The following is an 18242-nucleotide window of genomic DNA, read 5'->3' as shown; positions in this document are numbered from 1 at the left end:
CAATGGTAATACCATAGGTTTGACTGGGTAAATTCTTTTATTTGTGAAAATGATCATCAAACAGTACCAAAGTATGCATCAAGGTATCCTGAAATCACCTTCTGATACCATCACTTCACCATAGTACCACCACAACACTTGTTCGAAAGTGGAAGAGAGGAGAGGAGGAGGAGACTGGACTGCCTCACTTGCATTCATCTGGGAGCCTCGAGCGCACTGGCACAGGTGTTCAGACAGGGACAATTCAGCTCCAAACATGAGTAATGAGCACTCAGGGGGAGTGTGCAGGTACACAACACACACACACACACACACAAGCGCTGAGACGGCAACACATTTGTGTTGTTTTCATACTTTGTTCTCTTGGTGCGGTGCTGGCAAGAGTCACTGCAGATCCCTGCAGGTTCACCCTGAGCTAAAGCAGCCTTTGTATATTTACCAAAACAGCAAGACTCAGAGTCGGAATCAGTCGGATTAGAAAGCGAAAAACATTTCTAAAACTTTTATGAAACCGCTAGTAACCACGGCCCTGTTGCAAGGTTGTCCTACACAGCTCTTTTTTAGTGTAAATGGCAAAAAAGATGAACAAGGCGAGCCGGCCAACATGAAAACGCTGCGGTTCCGTTGGACGGCACTGAGAAAATAAAGGGCACCTGCAATTGTCTGTGTGATTCGAAAGAGAAAGGTGAGGCGACAGATTGCTCCCAAATCCAATTAGGCCTGTGCTCCTTTTCCCCGCGAGCCTAGCGCACAGCGCTCTCGCTGAGAGGGTAGAGAGAAGGCGGAGGAAAGGGGGTTTTGGAGAGATAATGACTCAGACTGGAGAAAGACAGGAGAGATAGAGAGAGGCTCTGTGTCAGCACCGAAAACCTTCACGCCTAGCAGCCCTGAAAACCCTCTTCAACGCCTGCAAGAGGAGCAGCTGGCTTCAAGTTCGGTCAGCACAAAAGCCGGGATCACTCTGGCTTTTAAACAGACAAAGTGAGAGAAGGAGCAAAGAGCAAGCCAGGCACCTATCAAAGCCCTTTACAGCATATCTGCGCTAGCTAAGGTAGAGCATGTTTGGATTCAGAGAGTCGCTCAAGAGTTAAAAGTGTTCCATTGATGTAAATGGGAATGCTAATGCTAATGGATAGCTTTCTACAGATAATATAGATCATATTGAGCGCTGGCGCTCCATTAGATAACAGAGTTTGAATGAGTGGTCGATCAATGTGCACTTTTTGATGGCTAATGTTATAGCATATTGCTTTGGCAATTATAGTATTTATCACAGATAAAGAAATTGTTTAAAACATGTCTAAATGGAAGTAAATAGTGCACTGACCTAACTGTGTGCACTTGGAATCATATTTTCTTAAATAAACTGCAGCTCAGGCATTGGTGTTCGCAGTTTTGTCAAAATAAAAGTCCTGGTTTCACTATTTATTAGCCAATCCCCTTAATTAAAAATACCAAATATTAGCCTATGTGACCCTGGACCACAAAACAAGTAGCCATAGCCAACAATACATTGTATTATCAATTTTTGTTTTATACCAAAAACTATTAGGATACTGAAGTAAAGATCATGTTCCATTAAGATATTTTGTAAATTTCCCACTGTAAATATCAAAACTTGATTTTTGATTAGTAATATGCATTGAACTTCATTTGGACAACTTCAAAGACGATTTTCTCAATATTTAGATTTTTTTGCACCTTCTGATTCCAGATTTTCAAATGGTTGTATCTTGGCCAAATATTGTCCTATCCTAACAAACCATATATCAGTGGAAAGCTGACCCTTATGACGTTTTGTGGTCCAGGTCACATATAATCTGCCTTGGTGACATATCAGTCAACCACTAGTTTCACATCTGGATTTTGATGTTTTCTCCCCATTGCTTCCTCTCAACTCTCACCACTGTATTGTTAAATAAGTGTATTATTTGTTTACATGAGCAACTCACACTCCAAAGTTATTTGCTCATGGCTCGTTGAGTCGTAAACAGAATAGTGTTGCTCATTAAATTTCTTTAATGTCCCAGCATGAATATTAATGTCTATCTGTCCTCTCAGTGCAGATAGGTAATAAGTCCAAATAAGCCCAAATAAATGGTCAGCGTCTCGCTTCAACACAGTGTGAAAAACCCCTGTAAGGTCAGCAATAACTCAAGCCTGGCATCTGTGAGGGGTCCAGAGGATTCATTGAGCCCCTCTCCATATTTCACTAACAGATCATTGGCTTCTGTTAGGATGTCATTCTGAGTGACTTACAACCCTTTGGCCAAGCCCTGGGCTTCACTCCACTGCTGTAGATCTCTCCCCTCTCTCAATTGTATCCTTTTTGTTCAACAAGGACTCTGAGAATGTGTTGGAGTGGTCAGAAAAGCAGCAAAACTGTGCATTTTGCACAGCATTTCATTAAATATATAGAGTGTGTTTTGAACACAACATCTATCTATCTATCCATCCATCCAGTTGAAGAGAATCATTAATCAGTAACTGATTCAGTTCATTTAACAAAGGATTTGACAGATTCAAACAGTACATTAAGTCTCTTTTGGAATGACTCAGTAAAATAATCTGTTCATTAGAGTCCTTTGTTACCCTGGACCAAAAAAAGTCTTAAGTAGCACAGGTATATTTGTAGCAATACCCAAAAACACATTGTATGGGTCAAAATTATCCATTTTTCTTTCATGCCAAAAATCATTAGGATATTAAGTAAAGATCATGTTCCATAAAGAGATTTTGTAAATTTTCTACTTTAAATGTCAAAACTTAATTTTTGATTAGTAATATGCATTGCTAAGAACTTCTTTTGGACAACTTTAAAGGCAGTTTTCTTAACATTTAGATTTTTTTTGCACCCTCAGATTCCAGATTTTCAAATAGCTGTATCTCTCTGCCAAATATTGACCTATCCTAACAAACCATAAATCAATGGAAAGCTTATTTATTCAGCTTTCAGATTGTGTGTAAATCTCACTTATGACTGGTTTTTGTGGTTCAGGGTCACATTTGTTCTTAATTCAAGCTACATCATTTTGAGTAAGGACTCAAACTCAATACAAAGATGTGTTTTCCTACCATTATTTTGCAGCACACTGCTTTCACTGTCATCTCATTCAAAACTGTATTTCTTCTGCCATGTCACTGGTGATTCAGCAGGGTAGAAAAATATATATATTTATATATATATATATATATATATATATATATATATATATATATTTTCCCATCCCCATGACAAAGGAATCATTCATTGTAGCCGTTTCTCCCTTGCCTATTTGCATCAAACAGCACAAGTCATTTATCACTCACAGCATCACACACTAGCCAGTCTCTCTGTCTTGCTCTGTCATCAGCAAAATGCCACATCTCACAAAAACAATTTAGATTTTGATCATCATAATTTAGTTACAATAAAGTAAAACTGGTTAGAAAACATTCTATTCCCAGACTGATGACAGATAAGACAAACATTCTCACATTGCAATTTAAATCAAAAGGTTTATTCAATAACAAATCATAACCATCCAACTCAACAGTAACTTGTCTTATTTCCTTCTCAAATAAGACTTTAATAAGTCAATTTTACTTGCATTTGGCACTTTGTGTGTTTATTTCACACCCTGTTTGAGATCTTTCTACAAATCCCCCTTATTAACTCCTACAAAAACTGCCACACAGTAAATACAGTAAATACATAACATCAAAACACACACACACACACACACACACACACACAAGAAAAAGAACAAAGAGCTTGATGGTGAGAGGGAATGAGGCTGAGGTTGTTAGTGGAAGTTCTAAGGCCAGGTGACTGATAGAGCCATTTTCGTCTCGGATGCTGAGAATCTTCCCAATTTTTTCCTTTTATCTTCTCCATCCCTATCTTCCCCTTTTTCCTTCTATCTTACGAAGGAGACCATATTTTAACGGACATACTTAAAGCGAATCAAGTGTATCACTGCAGGCGAAAAGGAAAGATAATGCCTTTGACTGCAGGACGCACCATGAAAATTAATAACTGCTTTCATGAGGACAAGCTTCCACTTCCTCTGTTCTCGCAGGGCGGCACGTCCGCCACCGAAGTGGGACGGCTTGCGGCCAGCCTCCGACTCCACAGGAAATCAAGCACTGAGGAAAGAGACGTATCATCGACAACCTACAAACACACCCCAAAAACACCCATTCGCTCTCCGCTTGTGCCTTTGTAGCATTTTCATTCCTGCAGCGGTGGCGAGAGGCCCGTGGCATGCACTATTGATTTCAGCTTCAGTCAGCACAGTCATATGACAGGCGCCACACGTATGAAAACACTCAGACGGATAGTGGCTGCCTCTTTTTCATCTCTCTTTGTGCCAGTGTGCACTCTCTCCTAGAGCCAACAACTCAAACGCACTCACACTCATCTATTGAAACACAGAGAGATGTCGCACCTGCATTAATATTTTACGCTGATGTGTGCAGATCCTGGCTGTAATTAAAACTACCCAGCAAAGTGAATTCACATTATCTCTGTTTGAGTCCCAACAGTCACCGCGTGTGTGTTTGCGCAAGCGAGAGAAAAGATCAGGAGTCGCGCGCCGCACACCCCGACGCTGCGCTTTTCCACCTGGGAGGAAGGAGGGGGCGGTACCGCAGCTGCTCCTATCTAAAACAAACACCTGCAGTTTGACAGCCTGGGTGTCTCCTGCACCCGTGGAACATTAACATCCTCCTAACTCATTTATGAGCCAAAGATAAAACTCCAAGCCTTCTCGGAGCATCCAAACAACACAAAGGGCAGCACCTGCGTCTTGCGTTCCCTCAGCGTGTTACAAGAATATCCACCAACCGCTCAATTAAAATAGGCTCTGCTGGTATCAGATCGGCATGGTGTTCGATCCTACCCGGACGAGCGGAGGGGATCAAATGCCCGTGAGTTACGTAAGAATTAGTCTGCAGGGTAAAAACGGCTGTTTTTCTTTTACTGACAACTGGAAAAAACAGAAAAGGCAATATCTGTAAAAGCATCAAATTTAGTCATATCCTCCACTGCAGCATAACCACGCAAACAGTGACATAACCTCTAAGGAAAAGCTTTGGGGGAAAGTGGAGAGCCACAGTTTCATGGAATTGTTCTAGGTTTAGCAATAGCAGCTAAATAATATAACTGAAATCTATACATGAGGGCCGCTTGTTTAAACAGTTATACACCACCAGTCAAAATTTTTTGAACAGTAAGATTTTTAATGTTTTTTTAAAGAGTTTTCTTCTGTTCACCAAGCCTGTAATATTGTGAAATATTTTCTATTTGAATACATTTTAAAATGTAATTTATTCATGTGATCAAAGCTAAATTTTCAGCATCATTATTCCAGTCTTCAGAAATCATTCAACATGCTGATCTAAGAAAGACTTATTATTATTATTATTATCAATATTTAAAACAGTTCAGTATTTTTTTCAGGATTATTTGATGAATAAAAAGATCCAAAGATCAGCATTTATCTGAAATTAAAAAAAAAAAAAAAAAGCTTCTGTAACATTATACACTATACATTCAAAAACTTGGAGACAGTATAATTTTTTTGGGAGGGGGGGTAATAAAAGTGATAAATACATTTATAATGTTACAAAAGATTTATATTTCAGATAAATGCTGTTCTTCTGAACTTTCTATTCATCAAAGAAACCTGAAAAAAAAACTCTACTCAGCTGTTTATTATAATAATAATAATGTTTTTTGAGCAGCAGAACATTAGAATGATTTCTGAAGGACCATGTGACTGGAGTAATGATTAAAAAAAAATTCACCTTTGAAGTCACAGAAATAAAATTATATTTTACAATATATTCAAATAAAAAAAGGTGTTATTTTAAATAGTAAAAATATTTCAAAATTGTAATGTTTTGCCATACTTTGGATCAAATAAATGCAGGCTTGCAAAAAATAAATAAATTCAAAAACTTTTGACTGGTGGTGCAAACATTAAGTAAAAGTTCGGACAAAGAATTGCAGAGGGAATATGATGTATATGTACTTCAAATTTTAAATAAAATTGCATTTTATGAAGCTCAACCATGCCTTTGAAAGACCAAATCTCTAACATCAAAGAGAAAAACACCACTTAGCATGCTAACAGTCATCTTCAGTTTGGTAGGGTGCCTCTCTGTAATAATAGCAAAAATCTCAAATCTGTCTGTCATTTTTGTGCAGCCCAGACCAACAATCATCTGAGCCAATTTCTGTAAGAATTGGACAAAAGTAGGATCAGCAGTGGGAAAAAAACAATTATATTCCTAGCCAGCCAACAATCATAAGAGAAAAAAATAATTTTGTTTCTGGACAAAATGGTTGAAAAGTTATAAAAAGAAGAACAGATTATGAAAAACTTAACTATTAGATTGTTGGTGGTGCTAAAAGGTTTGTTCTGAAAACCCCAGTTGGTCAAGGGTCTATTCAGGACTGCCACCAATCAAAATGTAATAATAGGGTTGCCAATTCAATCTAGAAGAATAAAAAAAACTAACAGATACAATAGATGTCTGTTAGTTCTACATATCTGTTCTGGATGGCCAGTATCCTGTAGACTTCAGTAGCGATCCCAATTTAACCTACTTGTCTGTAATTTGCAAGTAATTCTGAAGACCTTGATTAGCTTGTTCAGAGTCTGAAGAGCCATGTAATAGATCACTCTAGTTGTGAGTGTGGACAACTTTGTTTCTCAAGGTCCACTGTCCTGCAAAGCTTTGCTTCAAACCTAATCAAACACACCTGAAAAATCGAACCAAAACCTTTTAGAATTACAGACAGGTGTGTTTGATTAGGACTAGAGCTAAACTCTGCGGGACAGAGCTGCCTACCTCGGTTTCCAATCGATGCTTGTTTCCTAAAAACACAACGGGGTAAAAAAAAAAAAAAAACGAAGAAGCATGCCACAAACATGTCTGCTGCAAGTCTCATCCAAGCGAGGCCTTGATAGACCATTGCAGTCTTGGTAGCTCTATTAAAGCCCCTGATTGGCTCTCGCTTTTGGCCATCCTGTCACCACAGAAGGTCAGAAAGAGTATTTCCAAAGATCAAGCCAGAAAGATGAGATGTACGCCGCTTCTTTCCAAGACGTCGAGCGAGCTGCCAGCTGCTTGCGGCGTGATCCAATCATCGCAGGTCATCAGACAATATCTTTACTCCAAGTTGTACAAATGGCAAGCTGACTGAGACGAGGTTTAGAGTCCACTTCAATGAAACATGGAGTATGGCTTTGGCCTACAACAACAAAATGTCAGAGCAGCATATACTGGGGAGATACTGCCCTTAAAAAGGTGCTACGGTAAGGTGCAACTAAAGGAGGACAGCAATGAGTTATGTTTGCTGCTTCCATGCGGTTAGCTTCTTTTCAGCACAGTGAGTTCAGTGCAGCACAAAAGCCGAGGTCAATGAGTGACAGTGCTGCAAGGCCTAGACAATAAGTCTTGTTTAATAATAACATGGCATGGATGTTTCAGACTTCTCTTGGTTTTCAAAAGAATGTTTGGAAAGATGGAGGACAGGATTCCAACACGATGCTTTTTGACTACACTACATTCAATCTCTCGCCCAGAGAGGCGGGTTCTGTCTCGCGGTCTACTGGAAGTAATCCATCTTGTAGCGCGCCATTGTAAACACTGTGATTACATCCATTCGCTCGCACTCACTTCTAAAGAAAGACATGCATCATACAAAGGAACAGTCACGATCCATCGCTCGGTAACATACGGCCATGCATACGCCTACACACGCTCGCACCCAATCACCATGAGCTCCCTGTTCACCCAATAGCCAGTTGTCAGCTCACCCGCACCCAGCGCAGGCAATTAGAAGGAAAGCTGGAGGACAACGTCCCAGAATCCCTCTCTCTCTGGAGCTGGAGCAATTTAATTGAGACTGAATCTCAGGGACTAGCCCACTTCTCGCAGACGGTCAGCAAATACGAACAGAGTCCCAAAGCTCCACCACCAGCACCAGGCTCATAACACCAAGCAATCAGCCGCACTGAGAAGAGAAAATACACTCTATTTGTGGGCGGAAGGGTGCATGTGTAACTATGACTTTGCATGTATAAGTTAAAGTGATAGTTCAAAGTTCTGTCATCATTTACTCTGCCGTTTCAAACCTGTTTGAATACAAAACAAAAAGATAATAAAGACTATTTTTGTCCTAAATAAGGGCACAAAAAACACTGAGGCATTTTTCCAAAAAGTCTACTTTTGTGTTCCACAGAGAAAAAGACAGTTCTACTCAGCTATGTTTGGAATGACATTAGTATAAGTAAATTATCCTAGGGGGTTACCTATTCATTTAAAGGGATAGTTCACCCAAAAATGAAAATCTGATGTTCATCTGCTTACCCCCAGGGCATCTAAGATGTAGGTGACTTTGATTCTTCAGTAGAAGAAACCATTGCAGTCTGTCAGTCATATAATGGCAGTCAATGGGACCCATGGCTTTGAGAGTAAAAAAAAAAAAAAAAAAAAACATACACAGACAAAGCTAAATTAAACCCTGCGGTTCGTGACAATACATTGAGGTCTTAACACACAAAACAATCAGTTTGTGCAAGAAACTGAACAGTATTTACATAATTTTTACCTCTGATCCACCGCAATGTCCAACTGTCCTGAGCACGTTCACAACACCAGGCTCTGGAATAGTAAAGGCATGTGTGGAAGCGATCTGTCACGCGTATACGTCAGTCATTGTTTACACAGAGAGATTACTCAAAATGGTAATTACCGACTCCCAACTTTTGAGTCTGATCGACTGAGGTTATGGTTACTTGCTCTTTGTCACACGCCGGCTGTTGTGAACACGCTCAGGACAGTTGGACATTGTGGTGGATCAGAGGTTAAAAAAAAAAAAACTATATAAATACTGTTCAGTTTCTTGCACAGACCGATTATTTCATGTTTTAAGACCTCAATGTATCGTCACGAGCCACAGAGTTCAATTTGGTTTTGTCTGTGTATGTTTTCTTGACTCTCAAAGCCATGGGTTCCATTGACTGCCGTTATATGACTGACAGACTGCAACAGTTAAAAATCTTTGTTTGTGTTCTACTGAACAAACAAAGTCACCTACATCTTGGACGCCCTCAGTGTAAGCAGATAAACATAAAATTTTCATTTTTTTCTGTCATTAAGTACTTACCCTCATGTCGTTCCAAACCCCTAAGGACTTTGTTCATATTCAGAACACAAATTAAGATATTTTTGATGAAATTCAACAGATTTTTTTGAACCTGCACAGACAGCAACGCAACTGACACATTCAAGGCCCAGAAACCCACTGAGGACCTTGTTAAAATAGTCCATGAGACATCAGTGGTTCAACCAGGACGTTATGAAGCTAAAATAACACCTTTTGTATGCAAAGAAAACAAAAATAACTTTATTCAATGTTTTCTTCTCTTCCGGGTCAGTCTGCTGCCATGCATTTTGGTACTCTTGTGATTGGTGGAGACTTACATGGAAGAGAAGAAATTGTTGAATAAAGTCATTATTACCATGTTTAATACTATGCAGGATCAGAAAGCTCTCAGATTTCATCAAAAATATCTTAATTTATTTTCCGAAGGTGAACGAAGGGGGTTTGGAATGACATGAGGGTGAGTAATAAATTACCGAATTTTCATTTTTAGATGAACTATCCCTTTAATGTGTGCCTACTTGTTCCGAACTTCATGATTCAGAAATGCATCCGAGCAGAACTACAGCTGTGAGAGTGTGTGCGTGTGGAAGCGCATCCAGTGTTATTCCTGTGCAGATTGGCCAGAGCTGACCCCTGGGAGAGACCGGTGCCATCTGACCAGCTGGCGAGAGAGCGCCACTGACAGGGCCCATCTTACCTCCAAATGCAGCTCTTTCCTGTCGTCCCCTCCCTTTCTCTTTCCCTCATTCCTCCCTGCCGCTCATCACACCGACGCTAATGATGCATGCTGGGTAATTAACGTTTAAATTAAGTTGAGCATTTGCATGGCATTCTGGCTTGAAGATTGGCATGCTCCTTGAGAAGCCAGATCGAGACAAAAAAGACAAAAAGAACGCTGGATCTCGTGAAACAAAAGACTAAGACAGATCTAACAGCTGTGGTCCACTTAGCGAAGTGTTTTTAATGTTCCGCTTTGCTCCCCGAACAACAGCAACGATGCAAAAAAAGAAAAACAGAACGCCTTTGCTTTCCCCCAAGCTTGATGTTCTTAGGTCGCAGCACGAAATCCTAAGTTATGCATCTATTCCAGATCAGCAACCCAATTTATTTAGCTCTGGGATAACGCTGTGCTTTCTCTGAAAAGGCCAGCATAAATCTCAGCCTGCTTTTACAGACCTACCCTTATTTGTCACTGCTGTCTTTCGGCTTTATCCTTTTCTTGTGTACTCCAGCATGCTGGAGACAAACTCCGAATCTCTTTTTTCCTTTCTAAGACTGAGTTTTAGAAATACTCTCCGATTCTCAGACACAATAACGCACAGCCTTGCCAGCATCAAAACAAGCTGATTGTTAATAAAACCGGTCAAGCTCTACATGTTACGAAATCCATCTGGCAGCACAATGCACTAACTACGCCAAGGTCGTTGCTTCGGTTCCCATACTGTGAATAAGGAAACAAGTAAGTAAAGACAGTACAAGCAACCTTGTGTGTAAATTGAGATTCACAAGACATGAATAGTGCAATTCAACTCATTCTATAATGTATTGACACTGACATTGTAATACGGCAATTCGATTACATCTAAAATAAACTGTTTTGCACTCAGAGATAAGCCAGACTGCAAGTGAACTCAATGCTACAATAGCATTCTGATGTAAGTTTGATGAAATCCCTCTTTTTTGGAGCGGCAGAGTTTTGAAGGCAATCTGCCAGACATATCACAAGGTTTGGAAGGTTTTCAAATGTCATATCATACATACGAAAGTGTTGAGTCATAATGTGGATGGCTTTAGATTTAATGATTGGTTTATATTTGCGATTCTGCCTCATATTTCTATTCTATTGCTTCTCTTCGAATGCCATGCTCACCTTGTGCAGCTCTTCATGCATAAAGTAGTTTAATTTTCGACTGGTTTTTCATTGCGTTAAAAATTTTATGGAGCGTTGGAATCCAGAAAATTGATATGCAAATATTCAAGGTTCCGATTCCCTGATTCGCCAATCTGTTACACTGAAAGAGCCCAATCTCAGGCAAGCAGTTACTTCTAAGGAAAGTAAATCAGGGCACGCAGGTAGGCCTACTGACAGATATTCCACTTGTGCGCTGACGAATAATTGAACTGTTCCATATTCATCACTGCCCCAGAGACACAATTAGATCTCTTATCTCAATGTTTGTGTTCCTACAAACACATTAGCAGCTTTTTCCATGAGAGCGACGAAAAAATCCACGGCTTTACGCTCTTGAAGTGTTAAGGACTATGCAGCCACTGAACACATCATTGCGCCTTATGGAAAAGATTAAGAAGAAATGCAGCTACTATGAGCGCCGTAAATTAAACTGATCAAGCAGATAGATCACTAGAATGTACCATAAAGGTCAATGAAATATTGATGAGGGGTAATGGCTATACTGATGCTCATGCTGCTTTGAAAATCACAGGCAAAGCAAAGCATCACTATTATTGCTATTATTATTTAGTCATCCAAAACTAAAGCGCATAACTCATTGTGCTACTGTTTGTGCTACAGCCGTGAATGATAGCTTATTGAGGAGAGGTGATCTATGACTTGTATTAAAGTCTGGATGCACTACGGATGCCTGGCTGGTGACAAATCGGCCGGGAAAAAAAAAATCCCTTAGACTTAAATTGAAAAGGGGTCAGAGGGTTCATATCAAAATGTCAGAGAAACTTGAGAGGTACTTTAGACTAGCAAAAATTCATTCAGAAACACCCTTTATAGACACACCCTAGCAACCAGTCAAAACCAAATAACAAAATGCCCAAACAAAATCTCTTCCTGGCTCTGAAACAACTGCCATGTCAAAACACCAAATATCTTAAAAGCACACTGGTGGATTCTTTACTACTAATACTTGTGGCACTATACAGATGTAAAAACTTAATATTATCATAGCAATGAAAACATCCATAATCACTACTTGAATGGAGGCAACATAGTTGTGATTTTATTCAGGTGTCCTAAAGCAAGGATCATCATGCATGTTTAACTCATTCTAATGGAAAATAAAAGCAAGTTATCAGCTCTTAATGGATGAATGTGTACTAGATAAGGGAAGATTCATTGGCAACCTGAAATGACTCTCAGCCTTTCATTGCCAGTCTGCATGATCCAATCTGACTGTAATTTATCACATATCATCTAAAGCATTCCACTTGTGCACTAACAAATAACTGAGCTGCTCCATATTCATCACTGCCCCAGAGACACAATTAGATCTCTTATCTCAATGTTTGTGCTCCCAAAACACATTAACAGCATTTTTTTCCATGGGAGCAATGGAAAATTTAATGCTTTATGCTCTTTAAGTCTCAAGCACAATGTAGGGATTGAACAGAATTGATAAGATCAGTAGAAATGCGCCTTAAAGGTCAATGAAATATTGATGAAGGAAAATAGCTATATTATGGCTCAAGCTGAGAAAATGCAAATATATGATTCGCAGTCTGTATTGTTCCCGTAGTAATGAAAACCTCCCGATTTGTTCAAAAGACGTTGAAGTGTCCTAAATAAAAGACCATCGCTAATAAAACGGGGGAAAGAAAGACAAACTTGTGCTTGGACATACGCGTTGCCAACCTGATTTAAGACACTCTCAGCATGTGGATTCTACAAACTGATAGTAATTGATCACACAAGATCTGAGACGCTGATCTAACTGACTGCTCGCTCCAAGCGTTTATTTTCATGCGGTGACATTCCAAGTTGTCCGATCTGCCTTACCTTTCCCAGCCAGGATGCCGCACTGCCCGGAGAGCACCAGGAAAAGCACCGCTGTTATCACGCGCATCTTCATGATGAGCCCAACACTTCGACCAGAATGCGATGACCTAATTCTTCCTCTGTTAATCTAAAAAAACACAACTCTCTGGCTTTATCTGTCCTTGAACGACGGCGAACTGAAGTCTCGCTAGTGAACTCCCAGCTGCGCGAGACGCGGTCCGAGCGCACGAGGTAACGCGGTCTGTGTGTCTGCGCGTTGCGCGAGTTAAACCCCCAGGATCAGGCTGCTACGTCACTCCTCGAGCAATTAATCTTGACCTATGATAAGGCATTTATCCACGCCCTGTATAAATACGGTGTAAATAATGTAATAAATAATAATCAAATAATAAATAACGTGATATTGGAAATTGGTTTACATTTGTGTTATTGATCGCTTTTGAACTATTTTCTTCTTTTTATTTGATCAGACTGAGGAAACTCAGTAAATACACAGTATGATTTTGTCCAAACATTCTTCTCATTTATTATTGATATTATCATTATCTTAATCCAATGACAAGTCTTCTCCCAAGGTGGGCAGCTGCTGTCCATTGCCTTCCAGGCGCATTAAATATTAATAACAATAACAAAAACAACAGTGCTGGGAATTTTTCTTTAAGGTCCATAATCATGTTTGCATTTCATTGGCTCTGATAAAATTATGATAACATGATCTAAAGCAGCTGTAAATCCTAGAAAAATGTATAAACAGTAAAAATCACAGAAAATACTATTCACAGCAGTAGGCTACTTTATGACGTTTTTAAGTCTTAGCTATGCAAATATACATATTTTTATAGTTTATTAAACTTTTCAACTAGTTAAATGTTACATTATCATATACAGTAAAAATAATACTGTAATGTAGCATGTTACTGTTTATGTTTTAACTCATGAATTATGAGTCATGTTATATAATTAGTAAAAACTTTTTCTCCCAGTCTGTCACATTTTCATTTTCATAATCATGTTTGCATTTCATTGGCTATGATAAAAGTATAATAAAGTGATCAAAGAAAAAAATATATGATAAAATGATGTAAAGCAGATTAAATTTGATAAATAAGCAGATAAATTTATTTTGAGATTTATAAGTCTTAGCCATTCAAAAGCACCTATTTTTATATTTAATAAAATTTAAAACCTTATATACAGATATAAAAATATATTACTGTAATGTAACATTTTACTGTAAACGTTTTAACTCATAGTGAAATATAAGTCATGTTATAATTGGTAAAAACTTTTTCTCCCTGTCCCTCTGTCACATTTTTATTTTCCTCATCATGCTTGCATTTCATTGGCTATGATAAAATTATGATAAAGTGGTCGAAAGAAGTTGTCAATCCTAGAATGTAAAAAGCATTCATATACGATTAAAAAAAAAATAATAAATCAAAATATTTACAGCATTAAATGTGGAAATACACATTCATATTTTTTTATTAAACTTTTCAACTTGTTAACTGTTACCTTGTCATATACAGTCAAAAATATATAATACTTTAAATAAAGTCTAATTGTTAAACTAATTTTTAATTAGTTTTAATTGGTAAAAACTTTTTTCTCCCAGTCCTTCTGTCATGTTTTCATTTTCAAAATCATAATTGCATTTCATTGGCTGTGCTAAAATGATTCTAAAATGGTTGAAAGAATTTGTAAATCTTAGAATGTAAAAATTGTTCATATACAAAAAAAAAACACACAAAAACACTATTCACGGCATTATTTACTTTTGACGTTTTTTATAAGGCAATGCAAATATACATATTTTTAGATTTTATTAAACTTTTCAACTTGGTAACTGTTACCATAAATAGTGAAAAATATGATACTGTAATGTAACATTTCACTGTAAATGTTTTAACTCGTAGTAAAATATGAGTCATGTTATAATTGCCAAAAACTTATTCTCTTAGTCCCTCTGTCACATTTTCATAATCATGTTTGCATTTCATTGGCTATGATAATAAAATTATGATAAAGTGGTTAAAAGAAGTTGTAAATCCTAGAATGTAAATAAATATACAGTAAAAAAAAAATCACCACATTATTTACTTTATGACATTTTTATAAGTCTTAGCAATGCAAATACACAATCTTCTTTAACCTTGTTATATACAGTAAAAATATTATAAGAAGTAACATTTTACTGTAAATGTTTTCTGCCAGTAGAACTCATAGAAAAATATGAGTTATAATTGGTAAAAAAAAAAACGTTTTCCTAGTTCCTCTTTCACATTTTCATGTTTATATGTTTTATTATTGTACATTACAGTGTTTATGTTATATTGTTTTTTATCCAGTATTCATTGCATTGCATTTTAGTGTCTTTTGTAACCCGGATGGTGTTTTGTGTTTTACCACCTGTATAATTATGGTGGTTATCAGCATTTTTAGAAAAAGCAAATTGAAGTATTTCTAGAATTTTGGTAAAACGTGAAGACCAGGCAACCTGACTTACAGACAGACAACAGCATACTGGTACATCAAAGGCTGCAAACCAAAGTTGCAGAATTCTCACACTGTTTGTTCACGCTTGGAATTTAACAGAATTCCTTATGATTATGTTGCGTTTGGAAAAGTCACACTGATTTGAAATGCAGTTTTTTTTTAGCTGCGGTAATCCGTTTTCAGCAAGACCATTTTCAATCCATATTAATTTCCTTATTTTCATGGTTGTCCCTGAAAATTACCTCTCGGTTTCCTCCCATGCATTAACCATATATGTGCTAAATCCTGACTTTCCTGTAAAAGCTGCCATTTCACATGCAGAATGTATTCTGAGGATCAAACATTTTCATTTCTGATGGCGACTCATGCCCTACCTAAGATTTCCCCTCAGGTGAAGTGAGATTTGTCAGCTGAGGTAAAAAAAAAAAAGCATGTGTGGACTGTGGACTTTCCCATGTGCCCAGGTTGACTAGGAAAGCTTTTAATGAGCGCTCAGCCATGAACTGAAGGTCTTCTCATTTCCACCTACTCACCTGAGAGCGCTACCAAGATTCAATTCAATATATCAAAACACTGTAAATAACACCTTCCTGGTTTAAAGTTTTAAATCATTTAAGATGCATGTAAAAATGTAGACTTTGGAAAGTCTAGTATAAAAAAGCTTAATTAGGCGTTGATTAAGATCTGTTATAGAATGCATTATGTAAATATGGCAAGCGAAGATAATGAAGTCATTAAGTAGGAGGTAAATTATAAATGCCTGTAAAAGTCATTCTTTAAGATGCAGTTTCATCAAAATGAAAAAAGAAAACTTTTTAGAAATGCGTTTAAAATTCTAACCCACTACCCATTCTTTCGTTCATTTTATTTCCTATTTTTTCTTAGTTAAATGTCAATTTCGTAGAAGCCCGGGGGAATTTCTGATAATCGTTTTAGTTGCTTGAAAAAAAAAATGAGCTGGTTTAAAATGCCATATTATTTCCCCAGTCTTCCTGAAACCTAATTTACCTGCACAGCTGATAGATTGGAAAAACCATTTGCGCTCATTCATTCCGATCGTTTGGCTTGTTGCATTTCAGGGGATGCATTCTGTTGAGTAAATTTGCTCTAGGTGAAAGCTTCTTCACTCTTTTATCAGCGCATCTGCAAGTCTAAACATCCAAGGCAGAGCAGACATGAGAGGAAAGAGCTGAGTTCTCTGTGAGAAGAACCTGCTCATCCTGATGCCTGAAGCAGGTTAGCTGCCAGTGTATTATGGATGATGTATACAGTCTTGCTGAGGTTTTGCAGGGATCCAAGCTTTCGGATTGCGATCTTTAATTACTCAACTGGCAGGATCTTAATATATCAACAGAAGCAACAACACTGTATGGTAACTTTGTGTACTGTTCTGTTCAAAGCTTTGTTTTCAGACCGATAAGTCCTGCACCAATGAGAAGCCATGGCGATTTTACCATTAATAACTTATGGCTTCACACAATTGGAGATATCAATGATGTAAGATAAAACTTGAACTTTTAGCTACAATGTAGAAACTACTCGGCTTAACTGAAAATAAATGGTTTCTCAGTTCTCATTCTTATTATTTGCTTGTATGTAGCTACAGACTAGCTAACATACTAACTGAAAAGAGTTTTACTCTTTCTGTTGACCATACAAGATATAGCCTGTTCACAACAGTACAAAACACAAAAGTGATTATTGGGTAACTTACGGAAGACACAATATTGCCAGTTGCTTGTCTCTTTTTGTGTTTTCAACGTAAATAGTTCCAAGCAAAGCCGCGGCAGAATGAACGCATTTCTCTTCAAACAACTGTGTTTTGTTCCTGAATGTGAATGAATTGGTTGAATAAGTGATTGAATGACTCACCCCTGTGTTTTATTTCCAAATGTATCAGTGTTTTTGAACTCGGTTGACTGAATGTGTCAATGATTCACTTATAGACAAAATTGCTTGTCACCTTCTGGTGTTATGATGTAAATGCAGAAAGAGTCACTGAAAAATTCCCTTCACCTACACAGACTATCTGTTAGTATTTATTGATATTTTGAAAAAGTTTTTATTTGTACAGTTGAAGTCAAAGGTTTACACACAGTCCACAAGAGAAAATAATAGCTTAAATAGTAAAAGATGGATCTAAAAACCACAGTCCACAAGAGAAAATAATAGCTTAAATAGTATATTTATAAAAATGACCCTGTTCAAAAGTTTAAATACACTTGATTCTAACTCATGAACTATCACTAAAAAAAACAAAAAAAAAAAACAGCTGTAGATAATTTAGGTAACAAGTATTAATTTGTTACCTGAATTATCTACAGCTGTTTTTTTTTTTTTTTTTTTGTTTTTTTAGTGATAGTTCATGAGTCCCTTGTTTGTCCTGAATAGTTAGATTGTCTGCTGTTCTTCAGAAAAATCCTTCGGATTCTTTGGTTTTTCAGCATTTTTGTGTATTTGAACCCTTTCTAACAATGACTGTATGATTTTTAGATCCATCTTTTCACACTGAGGACAAATGAGGGACTCATATGCAACTATTACAGAAGGTTCAAATGCTCACTGATGCTTCAGAAGGAAACATGATGCATTAAGAGCCGGGGGGTGAAAACTTTTTGAATTTGAAAATCAGGGTAAATTGAACTTATTTTACGTTCTGGAAAACGTGCGTATCTTCTGTAGCTTCTGAAGGGCAGTACTAAATGAAAACATATATTTAGGCAAAATAAGAAAAATGTACATCTTCATTCTGTTCAAAAGTTTACACCCCTGGCTCTTAATGCATTGTTTTTCCTTTTTCATATGTTTTATGTGCTGTTGTCATTTCCGTTAGTT

The 18242-nt window shown here is 37.6% G+C and overlaps 1 protein-coding gene across 1 annotated transcript in view; it reads right to left on the bottom strand.

Annotated features, from left to right (window-relative positions):
- The window catches only part of clstn2a (calsyntenin 2a), a 284841-nt gene extending 271708 nt beyond the window's left edge, over positions 1–13133 (bottom strand). Inside the window, exon 1 of the mRNA XM_073849384.1 lies at positions 12912–13133. Within this exon, the coding sequence (XP_073705485.1) occupies positions 12912–12984 (73 nt within the window). The 5' untranslated portion in view covers positions 12985–13133. The remainder of the gene's footprint in view (positions 1–12911) is intronic.
- Between the last annotated feature and the right edge of the window lie 5109 nt (positions 13134–18242).

Source organism: Garra rufa, chromosome 10 (assembly GCF_049309525.1).
Source record: "Garra rufa chromosome 10, GarRuf1.0, whole genome shotgun sequence".
NCBI classification, from domain to species: domain Eukaryota; kingdom Metazoa; phylum Chordata; class Actinopteri; order Cypriniformes; family Cyprinidae; genus Garra; species Garra rufa.
The sequence above is the reverse complement of the archived record's forward strand: the minus strand, read 5'-3'. Positions and strand labels throughout refer to the sequence as shown.